The sequence below is a fragment of the Thermobia domestica genome, chromosome 18 (assembly GCF_964235325.1).
Source record: "Thermobia domestica chromosome 18, izTheDome1.hap1.1, whole genome shotgun sequence".
In the NCBI taxonomy this organism is placed as follows: domain Eukaryota; kingdom Metazoa; phylum Arthropoda; class Insecta; order Zygentoma; family Lepismatidae; genus Thermobia; species Thermobia domestica.
The window spans coordinates 101,752,138-101,765,614 of NC_137471.1; the positions used below are offsets into that span (position 1 = coordinate 101,752,138).

Sequence of the window (13,477 nt, forward strand, 5' to 3'; positions counted from 1 at the left end):
ACAGACAAGTCGTAACAAGCACATGTAATTAATATAACAACGTGCACGTAATTGCAAGTTTACACATGACATCGTATTGCACGCACTTGCATGAAACGGTACTATCAGACAAATTTGGAGATGCCTACCGCTGAAACCAGCTCATAACAAGACAGTTCTGTGCTGTGTTATATGATAGACAGTGTGTTAAAGGACTGTTACAAGAATACATATGGCATATGGTAAATGTTTATTTTTGCGTATTTTGCTAAAAGGGAATACCCGTGAACCACCCCTTTCGTACCCCACTGGTCATAGATGTCTAAATCGCCTTTGTTACTACAATTATGCAGTAATGTTAAGTAATTACATTGTATGGCTTCGCTTCAAGAACTCAACATTTTACTATTTAAAGCTGAATTAATAGATTTTGTCATTTATGATGACATTGTTTCGTGGAACATACAAGAAATTCTTCCTTCTATTGTGATATGATTAATAAAGGTACCATGAAGCCCCTACAGCAAATTAATCATTTAAATAAATAAATAAAATGATAGACGCCCCTGTCGCTTCCTGTCCATATTCCAAGAAAAATACAACCAATCACTATCTTCATTAAATTAGTATTCCAACTATTAAAGATTCTTAAAAGTTGATCCAGTATTTTCTCAGATTGCTGCTTGCATATACGAAAAATGGCGGCTTAGGCACTTCCACTCTAGTATTGCGGGACAAAATATAGCCTATCACCATATACAGTATATTAGCTTTTCAAGAGCAAGGCCTACAGGGTGGGGACAAATGACCGACACAAAAAATATGAAAATAAAATATTTCAGTTTTGTGATCCACGATTTTGCCATGTAGGCTAAAGGAGACGTTGATAATGAGAATGAAGAAAGTGACAGGAAACGGAAGAATTCTGAGAAAACAGAGTACGCAGTATTAGTCCACCACAAAACCCATTTGGCGTGAGGTCGATGTACAAGAGAAGTTGCGAATCACACTTAGGTATACATAATACTTCATGTGAAACAATATATTGAGTATGCTGCTAAATTATGTGGTCCTGAAAATCAGGACGTGTATAATCGCAACAACATTAACCTAAGAAAACGAGAGTATATAGCTCATTAATAGACGTTCAATAACTGACATTTTATGTTATAAACTGATGTAATAACGAATCTGTGAAATGATTAAAATCGTTCTATTTTGGGTGTTTTCCTGGATTTTTCTTTAGTTTGGCTCTTGCGACGTTTTTCAAATTTAAATAAGTTACTCTACTTGTCGTAATAATAGAAAGGAATGTATGTTCATTCTCATCATCATCACTATCTATTTCGAATAATTAAATTAAAACAACACAGTTCAAATTAAATCGTCATGATATATTACTGTAGAGCAGCACTTATACAAATTGTCAAATCTAAATAGGGATACGGGCTTGTCTTATTTTGAAATAATGTAATTGAAACAATCCAGGAATTGAAATTGAACAAAATCGATTACAATTTTGAAGAATGTAAATGATTTTAAGTTGCAATTAAATCGTCACAGTAGTTTTAAATCTGCAAATTAACTCACATTGGCGCCTCTATTGACATCAGGCAGGCAGCGCACGTAGCGGAACGGTGACTATTAGGAATTACGTTACCCAGACTGAGACGTTCTTTATAATAGAGATTGTTATGGTGGGCTTAGGGAATTTTGTAAAGACATTGAAAAAAGTTTTTTTTTTCTTTCTTCGATTTCGAAGATTTTGTCTCCTTGCAACCAACAGTTTACAAATTTATTACGTATGACGTGATACAACTTTCTCGCGCTCTCATTTTTCGATTTTTAGATATTTTTTTTTTTTCGACTCAAGCCTACTTCTAATCTTCGTGGGTTTAAAATATATACAATTTTGAAGTTAAACACCGTATCGTTTACTAGACAGAAAACAATTAAGTGAAAAGCCTTATTATTATTATTATTATTATTATTATTATTTATTATTATTATTATTATTATTTATTATTATTATTATTATTATTATTATTATTATTATTATTATTATTATTATTATTATTATTATTATTATTATTATTATTATTATTATTATTATTTAAATTAAAATCCGAAAATCAAAATCGAACTAAATATATGCGAAGTGAAAGTTATAAGTTTTATAAATACAGGAAATACAAAATTTGAAAGTAGTGTTATTTGAGTTGGGACTCCCTATACTTCGGCATTATCAATACGCAGACTCAGGCATTTGACCAGTTATTAGGTGCGAAGGTCCTATGATTCCTTCTGAAGGGGTTCCTATACTAATGGAACAAGATGTAGAATTAATAATAAATATTTTTACATAAATGTGAATTATACGAAGATAGAAGGGAACCTTCACTCATTAGGAACAAGAGGTACGTGAAATTGGTGCTTTTATGGTTTGAAGAGTTACCGATCAATGAATTCCGTATTTTAACTTCGTTTCCAGTGTCGTAGTTGTAAACTGTGATGTATCTTTCTTTTCTACACCCAGGTTTATTTCAATATGGCATCGGAACAACAGTTCTGCTTAAGATGGAACAACCACCAGAGCACATTGATATCTGTATTTGATTCACTACTTGAAAGTGGAACGCTAGTTGATGTGACTTTAGCAGCAGAGGGAAGGTATTTGAAAGCTCATAAGGTGGTTTTGTCTGCATGTAGTCAGTATTTTCAGGTAAGTTTTTGATGTATTGATCTTATGCATACTACTGGATTATTAGATGTACATTTAGTAGCTAGTAGTATTACACTCTGTAAAAAGTAGTTATACTAGTTTCTGTTAGTCAAGTTCAGATTACTGCAGACCTGGAAGGTCATAGGAAGTCAGAAAGAGCTTTCTGCATCTTTGGTGGCTAAATGTCTAAACTCTTAAAATCCTTGCATGATGCGGTGATGCATATACAGACATCATCTATGAACTAGCTCTAGAATCTATATTATGGGTTGAATATGATTACTTTCTCTCTTTTAGTTCTTAAAAATGTAAACGAAAATAATAATAATAATTAAAAAATGCACTGTCGCTTGAGTTGCACTGGTACGTTGCAACTGGCTTTCTAAATGGGGTGGCAGAATTCTCATCTTTTCTTCTCAAGAAGGATTGTTTATCACTCTAATTATTAGTTCTATAATATGTGCAAAAATATTGGAAAATGAGTGTTATAGCATTTTATTCCCCTTTCCCCGCTCCACTGCCCTTTATTTTGAACTTTTTGTTTAAAGGGTTTTGTATTTCATATTATGTTTGGTTTGATATATTCACAAAGCATTGGTAAACATTTTTACTCGTAATTATTGAAGATATCGAAATGAACTTCGATACACGTATTTGATATACCCCATAGAGTTTTTCAAGTCGTATTAGGATCATGTACTCTTACAGGAATACTCCACGTTTAAAAAGAATTTTTTGAGGAAAATTTTGCAAAACCCTCCGAATTTCCCTTTCCGCGTACGTCATGCACACATGCACAAGGTACCACTTGTAAGTGTATTTCATTCTTAAAAGGTTCGGCATGCAAATCATGACCCTGGGATAAATAGTGACAATGCAGTGGTTACTTCACTGAAAGTCTAAAATTTTCTTTAAAAATGCAACATTTCAAGAGGGTTAATGAAGAGAGTTATAATATGCATGCAAAGAAATGCGAATCTTTTCCTTGAAGATTAAAATCTGCTTGTAGCATTATTTAATGAAAGAACACGATCAATCTTCTTGAACCTTCTGGAGACATACGGACTGTGTTTGTCGCTTTTTAACTGAAACATTTGATAATACCCCATATGTGGTCCTGTTGCTCGTTTGACAGTTTTACTGGTGATAACCAAACTTAGTTTAGTGTGTAAATCCTCCTCCTCCTCCTACTACTACATAACCGATAGCGAAAGTCCGTTTATGTGCAAGTATTTCGCCGCATTTATTAACCAAAATTGCCATGAGGATATTTACTAATGATATCTTACAAGTACATAGGGTTTGAGTTTACTACAAGATCGGCACTATTTACTATAGACAGCAACTTTTATTGATAATTCCTATTTCTTATTGAGTGTAAATAAGTTACCGTTATCTGATTTGATACGCGAAGTAGCACTAGCACCTTCTGCACCTTTCACAGAGATTTCATCTAAACTTGAAGTTACGCACAAAATTCGAACGTCGCGTATGGGCATCTCAGGGAAGCACCCGCACCCGTTTTCTTCTTCCATTCTAGGTCAAACATCTAAAAACGCTAAAATACGTGTTTACTTGTTTTAGATGAAAACCTAAAACACCAAATTTTGTGTCTTACCTTTAAAAGATTCCGGGGTATGGAAATCTAATTATAATAATTGCAATCCCGGCCTTTTTTCTTCTCATCTCTTCTCATCAAAAAACGATGTAACACTTATTTAATTATTTTCAATAATGGATCCAAACACTTAACTTTATGTGTCTCGAACCATAGGAGATTCCTATATGTTGATACCTTGTAATAATTCCAAGCCCCATCCCGCTTTCTTCTCTTGGATAAATATCGTAAAACGATGGAATACGTGTTTATTTACTTCAAATAAGAAGTATAAATACTGTTAAGGGCAAGCTTAACAGACATTTTTTATCTTAATTATTTATAAAATTTATATATGTAATTTAAATATATTTTTATTGTTAGTGTGTATTCCATTAGTGCAGTGACTTTTTTTTATCATAACATTATTTTTCAAATTTTTACTCAATTTTATTAAACTTTAGTTACATGATAGAATATTGCTTTATATTTGATATATTTCCTTAAAGTCCAGTATAAGATTTTAGAAACTTACGTAGAGAGATATAGAGATTAAGTGACCTCTATATTGTCTGAGCTTGCCACCTTATAATATCTAGAAACTACTGTAAATAAGATATTTTCAATGTATTGTAGATATTATAGCAATAGTCTCCAAGAATAAGGAAATAAATAGTAGGGATGGACAAAGACAAATTTGACAACAGAAAGTCGCAAAGTAAACTTTTGTTTAATTCTGCATAGTTAGATACGAATTCTAGAATATAATAATAAGTGTGAAAAATTTACTTCAATCAGATTTTTAATGGTTCTAGCTGCCTAGCCCGCGGGCCTTAACATACTTAATTTGACCTTTTCAGGATTACCAGAAGGTACTAATATATGAAATATGTTTTAAAATATAAAGGCTAACATAGAAACGATTTTTGTGGACAGATCGGATATAGTACACTCATGTCTAAAATTATTGTCGCATGTCTATAAATATAATGTTGTAGGAATATAATTTGATAACGAATTCACACTTATAATGTTATTATGTGTATAATCGGCAAAGACATGGATGTGACAAATTTCATGTCAAAAGAGCAGTAAATAAGAACAATAAAACTTTCTTGTCCATTTTCAGGGTGTCTATCGGTCACGAAAGTCAAGAAAAAGTCACGAAATTTAGCTTTTAGGTCACGAATTTTTTATCTGTACAAATATAAGTCAAGACTGGAAAATTTTGTTCTATAAAATGTCAAAATTCTTCACCAAAAATGTGAATGGTCGGCTTTAGACGCTACCAAATCGCAACCAAGCACACTTCTATCACATGCATGAAAATTCGGCCTAATTCGCACCAAATTCGCTCCTGAGCTTGTCTTTCAACTGGCATCATGAAGCAGTTGGCTGTGTCATTTCAATGTATAGTTTTTTGTAATTTATATCAGTGTTCGAAGTGGAAATAAAGCAGAGGTTGTATGTTTTATTACTATTTTGACTCAACATACCGTCTATCTAAATGTTGAAATACAATGAGGGTATGTTGCCTAAAAGATTGCGTTTCTATTTACATAATGACTCAGAACCATGAAAGAGTTTCTCCGTAGTTACGGGGATGGGGCATGGAGAAACTTTGCTCCGTCCCCAACTTTCTGAGAAGAATAAAACATATTCCCTTATGTTGTGTTATAAAGAATTATATATGAAAGGATTGAAAGCAGAGCTTTTTATTAACAATTTTAAACAATTTCCTGCGGGAGAACTCACGGACCCCCCACTCGATTGAGAATTATTCCAGACTTCCGGAAGGTCCGCCCCCACAACAGACAGACCCTAAAGCCACCTGTGCTCAAAACACGGCAATTATATGTATTTAAGCAAGACATGTACATAAGAAAGAAACAATTAAATATGGCACAATAAAATATAAAACGCTTAATATAAAACAATATGCAGTAGAACAAATTTAACAATAAAGCACTTAAACAAAACAACATATTTTTTTAATAGCTTACACTATATTTTTCTCGTAAATACCGGACTCATTTATGTATTTCTTTATAATTGCAGACACAAAAGAAGTTCCCTTGAACTCATAACAATACTTTCCGATCTCAGTTTAAACAAGTCACATTTTCAATACACTGCTTTTTGATTGGATTGGGCCCATGGCCCGTGACACAGATTACATAGCCTAACGGACTCATCCCTTTCTGTTATATGAGCCTGATGTGCAACCAACACAACTAGGGTTGCCAGCTTTTGAAAATGGAAATCTTCACGTATGTATACTCTTAAGATTTTGAGATCATTGCTCATCAGAAATGCGAACAACCTGAAAGTGGTTACTTCACATAAAATTGAGCGATTCGGGGATCGAATTTAATAACTTTAGTTATTTTTGAAGCATTTATTAAATTTTCTTAAACCAATTTTGGTTGAGTTGGCACATGTAATTTTTGAAGTCTGCCATCAATAATACACTGTATTTAAAGCAAAAAATAAAATAAAATTAGCAATATAATTATGACATGCACAAAATGAAGCAGTGTTAGCTGCGCTCTTGAAAATGTACTTTTCTTGACCTTCAGCAGTTTTGATAAGTTCAGTAAATATTCCTGCCTTCAATTCTTCAGCAAATTCCGCGCAAGACCGATATCAAAGCGAATTACAAGCTCTGCATTAACCATATTCATCGACAAACAATTCCTTTCGTTACTCCAAAATAATCTGAATAGAACCGAGAATAGGACTATTAACATGAAAAATTACCGGACATTTAACATCAGGTTTCGAGCTTGTACCGGACACCGGAGAAGGAAGTTAAAAACCGAACTGTCCGGTAAAATACTGGACGGTTGGCTACCCCAAACACAATCAACACGAGTACTTGCGTAGGAGCAAGGGATGAACTTCTTCGTATATACCTCATTTTAAAAACAAAATAAAAGTATTAGGAAAAAGAAAATAAAACTGTTGGTGTTGCCAACTTAAAATCTTTGACGTACAAAGCTATTAGTCAATTACTGTGTATAAAAATTAATTTATTCAAGATATTGTATATTAGCATTCACTTTCCAGTGACAGTATATCTTGATCACCGAAAAACCAGAGGCGGTATGTCTTCATCACTGAATATCCAAAAGCGGTATGGCATACCATCGCATACCGTCTCGCTTTGACCACTAATTTATATGCTAAGAGGAAGAATTTCTGAAATTGGGTGAAAGCCGTGGGTTACTGAATCGAACAACACGATGAGAGAACATATTTGTCTAAGAGAAGATATTGTATTTTGCAGTAATGCAGTGCCTTCTGAAACGCGACAAATTAAGCCTCGTGTAAATTGGTTAGAGGTTGCATAATAATTGTGCTATCTTAGTAGGATAGTACGTACGAAACCTCGTTTATTCTCACTAGTACTAACCACTAGTACTGCTGGCATGTTTTTTAAAATGAAATTATGTAGAGAAGGTGGTGGTTCTAAACGGAAAAAATGCCTATTTTAATTTTTGTGGAGAAGTACTCAAACGAGTAGTATGATGTACTGTAAACTGGGGTTACTTCGTAAGTTTCTTTCTTTTTCATACTACCTCTTATTTATTGCAATTAATTTTTCTTGTGATGTTTCTAGAGCTTACAAGGGATGACAGGGAGATTATATATATCGAAATGGAAGATGGTTTATACACCAATCGAAGGAACTAATAACGCCTATTACGAAACTGTAATAAAAATTTTCCGAAATTGTATACTCTGCGAGCTATATGGATATACAGGGTGTGCAAAAAGTCCGGTGCAACCCTTAGAAGTCGCAAACGGAGAGACGGACAGATGCCAAAACAGGAAAACATGTGTTTGATCATTTTAAAAGTACAATGTATCAAAGCAAAAAGTGTTGCCCCAGATCCACCCGCAGGCTCCCAGGCGGGGTCCAAGTCAAAATTTTCAAATAGCAAGAAGTATAAAGTTGCATACAGTTGGAAAGCTGTTGGGCATGAAAGAAGACGGAACAAGTCTCGACACTCTAAAATTAGGCTGGACAACATGATGGTCGGTCAAAATGTCAGTAAAAACCTCATTGTAAAGTCTATGGCAACCTCAAAGAACCTTAAACGGTGAGACAAATGTCTAAACAGGAAAAGAAGGTGTGTCATCATACCAAAAGTCCAATGATTGAAAATAAAAGTATTTGTCCCAGGGTCCTCCGCATTGCCCCAGGTGGGGTCCTACTCAAAATTTTCACATCAAGGGAGGTCAAGTTGCATATCGTTTGAAAGCTGCTGTTAAATAAAAACAGTTGGAACAAGTTTGAACGCTTTACGATAACACTGTGCAAACGTTATGTTTTAGTTCTTCTTTCTGTAGTCGGGTTTCAGTTTGTTTTAATTCTTGAACTCAACGGAAAGAAAGGAAATGCTCCTACTGTGAGATTCTGCTCTTTGGGCCTAGTAATGTCTAAATAAATAAAGAAATATAATAAAACAAAATTAAATTAAGAAATAAAGAAAAGAAAAGTATCAACATTTGACAGTTTTTAGTATACCTAGGTAGAACTGGCTAGTTAAAATATAATGTATAATAATGGTACATATGCTCGTTGTTTGGATTATCAAGTATAAAATGATTAAAAAAAAATTCTTGCACCAGGAACAGCGAATACTTGCAAGTGTCTCACAATGACAGTAAGTGCAGATCGGAAAATTGAAAGCTAATGCGGTTGGAAAATCGAAATGAGGATGTACATTTTGACCGGCCGCCATTTTGCACAGGGTAATTTCAGAGAGTTAATACTTCTTCCGTCTTCTTTCATTTCCTAACGATATGCAACTTGGCCTCCTTTGCTATTTGAAAATTTTGAGTAGGACCTCTGTGGGGAACCCTGGAACATTTTTTTTTTCTTTAATTGTACTTTTGGAATGATGACACACGTAGTTTCCTGTTTTAACACCTCTCACCGTTTCAGATTTTTTTAGGTGGCCATAGACTTTACAATGACGTTTTTGCTGTCATTTTGACCGGTCACCATGTTCCACAGGGTAATTTTAGAGAGTCGAGACTTGTTCCGTCTTCTTTCATTTTTAACAACTTTACAACGATATGCTACTTGATCCCTCTTGCTATTTAAAAATTTTGAGTTGGACCCCGCTTGGGACCATGCGGGTGGCCCTGGGACAACACTTTTTGCTTTGATAAGTTGGATTTTTAAAATAATCAAACACATGTTTTCCTGTTTTGGCATCTGGCTTACCGTTTGCGATTTCTAGAGGTGGCAACGGACTTTTTGGACATCCTGTATATTCATATAACTCGCAGAGTATATGCATTCGGAAATATTTTATTACAGGTTCGTAATAGGCGTCAATAGCGCTTTCGACTGGTATATAAACCATCTTCCACTTATATTTATAATCTCCCTCTCTTCCTTTGTTAGTCCATGTAAAGTTTTCTTGCATTCATAACAAAATTTTACTAAAACTGAAGTTTCCTAGCAGCCAGAATGTGCTGTTTCCAAATAGCCCCGTTTTCGAGACTACTTGTAAAATATGTCGTTTCGTAGTAGTACAGTAAGAGCTATGTGAAAAATGCAGCTATTTGAAAAGAAGCACTTACAAGATCACTCTTTCCTGGTATGTTTCTTTCATAGTAGTGTGTTCCTAGGTTCTTAGACTTTTTTTCACAACTTTTAGTTAAACATAATAAATTGTTGAACCAATCTAAACTAACTACAGTGGTAAGCTTGTTTTCCTGAAGGCATACAAAACCAGTAAAAAAAAAAAAAAATGCAATATGCTTTTATAAACGTAGTAGTTTTTAAAACTATGCAAGGGAAATTTTGCCAAATGCCAATACACACATAAGTTTTTTACTTCTTTAAGAGACTACAGCATATCCTACATAATTCTGTGAACTTTATGTATATATTAGATCCCCAAAAGTAATGGCGAGAAATGAAACCACAGATTCCTGGCAACAAAAAAAAAAAAAAAAAAAAAAAAAAAAAAAAAAAAAAAAAAAAAATGTTTATATGACATGCAGTTTAGTGTGTTGTGAAGGGAACTACACCACCTGCCAGCAGGATAATGATTGGAGCTAGAAATGGGGTTCAGAAAGATATAAAAGTTATATCGGCTTGAAATGTTACATGTATGTTACATAACCGCACTAGAGATTTTCCATATGTCATTTAGGGATTCGCTGAATGTCTGTACGGTAGGGGGGTAATGAAACGGTGCAGTAAAAACGGAAACCATACTGAAAAAAGTTGTTATCCATGGCACGATTGTACGCACATGTACAATGGGGGTCAAAGCAAAGATCACTTAGGATGGCTGCATAATCTCAGTGGGTATACCAGAGAGAAAATTGCAGAGAGAGGGTAGAAATAAGAACAAGTATAACTAGTGATGTCCTGTAATGAAATAACAGGCAGAATCTACAACGATGTGCTGTTTTTGTAACGTACAATCTTACACAGAGTAGCACTACAAACTACTAGGTCATAGGTGCTAACAATAAACGTACCTACATAAGATGTTCAAAATGCTGTCCTCCCACATCTATGTAACGTGCTAATCGTGAATTTCGAATGCATTCCATCACTCCCGGTTTTTTGAGTAACTGTTCACACGCATCTTCAATGCGGTTTTGTAAATCGGCATGTTCCTTTCCCTAAGTGTGAAGTTCCTTTCTCCCCACATTCGAAGCTGTTTAGCTCCGCCCTTGTCCATTTCCGGACTGTATGTCATATAAACGTTTGTTCTCGTTTTGGTGCCAGGAATCTGTGGTTTCAGTTTTCATCATTACTTTGGGACACCCTGTGTACAGTGGATATAGTGAAAGCGATGTGAGAAGACACCAAATTTTTATCGCTCCAGGGAATAGCCTTTGAAACTAGAGATAAGGTAAAGTGCTAAAGAATATAAGTACTGTTATTGAATGTTACGATGGTTTGGTAATGAAAAGGTCACGAAATTTCATTTTGGAATTTTAGTAGATACCCTGATTTTGCAACATTTTGTTTTACTCATTCTAATTTCGTATTTGTAATTGTTTTCCTATGAAATTTACCACACATATATATTTCCCGATAATACACATAGTATCAGTATTAAAAGTACCCTGCAAAACCATTATCAAATTATATCCTTACAAGAAGACAGTTATAGATATGCGACAATCATTTTGGACATGAGTGTACATTAGTATATGAGTGATTCCATTTCAAATCGTCCAGGGTGGTCCACACGACTGTCTCAGATTTAGTTTATTTTTTAAAATAAGAAACTACATACAAAATTATTAGACCCATATTTTTTTCTTTTTGCTAAAATATTTTTTTTTTTTTACTTCGATATACAGCCTTCCAAAACGGCTGCCCTCCTCTCGGATTGCTCAAAAAACTGAAAAAACATGTCAAATTAAAAATTTTATTGTAGAGAAACGAGTATACTTAGTAACATAAACGCAATAGTAGGAAGAGTATAAAGTTGTATGTTTCGGTGGAGGGACAAAATTCGTCTATTGGTCCAATAGGAATCGCGCAATTCACTCGCAATGTTGCCAACTTTGGTGAAATTTTTGCTAACTTCAAACAGTTTTTTTCTGTCCTCATTAGCAATATCAACCATCTGCTTCTAGTATCGAAATCTACTCCATAAGGTCTCTTGAAAATGTAAAGGACTTACGTATCTGATTATTACATCCCACGTTTTAGCGTGATGAAAAGCTGAAAATTTCATTAAGACGACATTTTCTCAAAAACCGCACCTTTTAAAAATCTGCATTTTTTACATGTATTGGAGAAGTACCTAAGTATTTAATATCCGTTAAACGTTCATGCGGCTGCAGCCCCTAACATTCGCAATTAGTTATTGAAATTTTGATTTTTGTACTTGAAATGTAAATATTTCCTACGGGCATTTAGATCCTATACACAGGGCGAATTGAAAGGGAGTATGAAAACTTTGAGAGATGAATCCTGACATCAAATCCAGTAGAAAAGTTCCTATAAACATGAGTCGAATTCCGCTTCGATTTCGAGTTACAGGGTTTCGAACTCGGGACCCAAAATCGGCTCGCGACAATGAAAAATAAAGTATATATTTCGCGTTAAATCAGAAATTATTTGTTAAAGCTTTGATAAAGTTCAGAAAGTTGATTTGTATCAATATGATAATTTATACGTGCGCTGCAATTCGGTTGGTAGTGTTGCCAACTTGGTAGAACTTTACTTGTTTCCAAATGTCACTACGTAAATTATATTTGATATTTCGTATTCATTAATGATTGTAAACATCACACGAAGCACAATTTTCCCTATATCACCACAGTTTTCGAAAACTTACATGTATTTCTTTAAGAGGTTTTTAACTCGTGCGTTATTGATAGTTTGTGTGATTCGGTGTCGTGAACATCGTCCTAGTGTTCTCTGGAACCATGAAAATTTTCACTGGTATCATGACATTGTACGTGTGAATAACAATGGGTTAGTTAAGTGTTTGTGTAAATAACAATGGGGAAGTTCTATTACAGTAAGGACTGTATTAAATGTGTTGATTATTCTAAAGGTCATAAGAGGATTGTGAACAGAAAGAATTCTAGACAATAATTTTATCTTGGGTAAAATATATGGATTGCGTACAGCGTGTCTCCCCAAACGTACTATTAGGGGAGGATAATTATTTGTATCCTGTACACAAGGCGATTTGAAAGGCAGTAGGAAAAATTTTGAGAGGTGAATCCTTCACCGTAGTCTAGGTTTCACCGATAACGGCTGTTTTTAATGGCGACACATTCATGTTTATCATGTTAACTGTCTGGTTAATGGTTTCTAAATCTACATTCAGAGGAACAAATTCTTTATCTTGCTGGTGCGTAATTTCATATTTACACCTTCTTTCGTAGTCACCAATATCTCACACACATTCACGTTGTTCACGGTAAATATTCAAAGCACCCTTTACACAAATAATCATCCTCTCCTAATACTACGTTTTGGCAGACGCGCTGTACGTAATTCATGTATTTTACCGCAAGATAAAATTTTTGTCAAGAATTCTTTCTGTACACAATTATCTTATGCCTTTTAAAATAATCAGCACGTTTAATACGGTCCTTACTGTAATAGACTTCTCCATTGTTATTGACACAAACACTGTAACTATTGCACTACAATATTATGTTACCAG

At 34.3% G+C, this 13,477-nt stretch overlaps 1 protein-coding gene across 31 annotated transcripts in view; it reads left to right on the top strand.

Annotated features, from left to right (window-relative positions):
• The window catches only part of LOC145674949 (uncharacterized), a 768,948-nt gene that overhangs the window by 13,830 nt on the left and 741,641 nt on the right, over nt 1-13,477 (top strand). For all 31 annotated transcript variants that reach the window (XM_081745221.1, XM_081745222.1, XM_081745220.1 and 28 more), the window contains exon 2: nt 2,516-2,701. In XM_081745221.1, coding sequence (XP_081601347.1) covers nt 2,528-2,701 — 174 coding nt within the window. In that variant the 5' untranslated portion in view covers nt 2,516-2,527. The remainder of the gene's footprint in view (nt 1-2,515; nt 2,702-13,477) is intronic.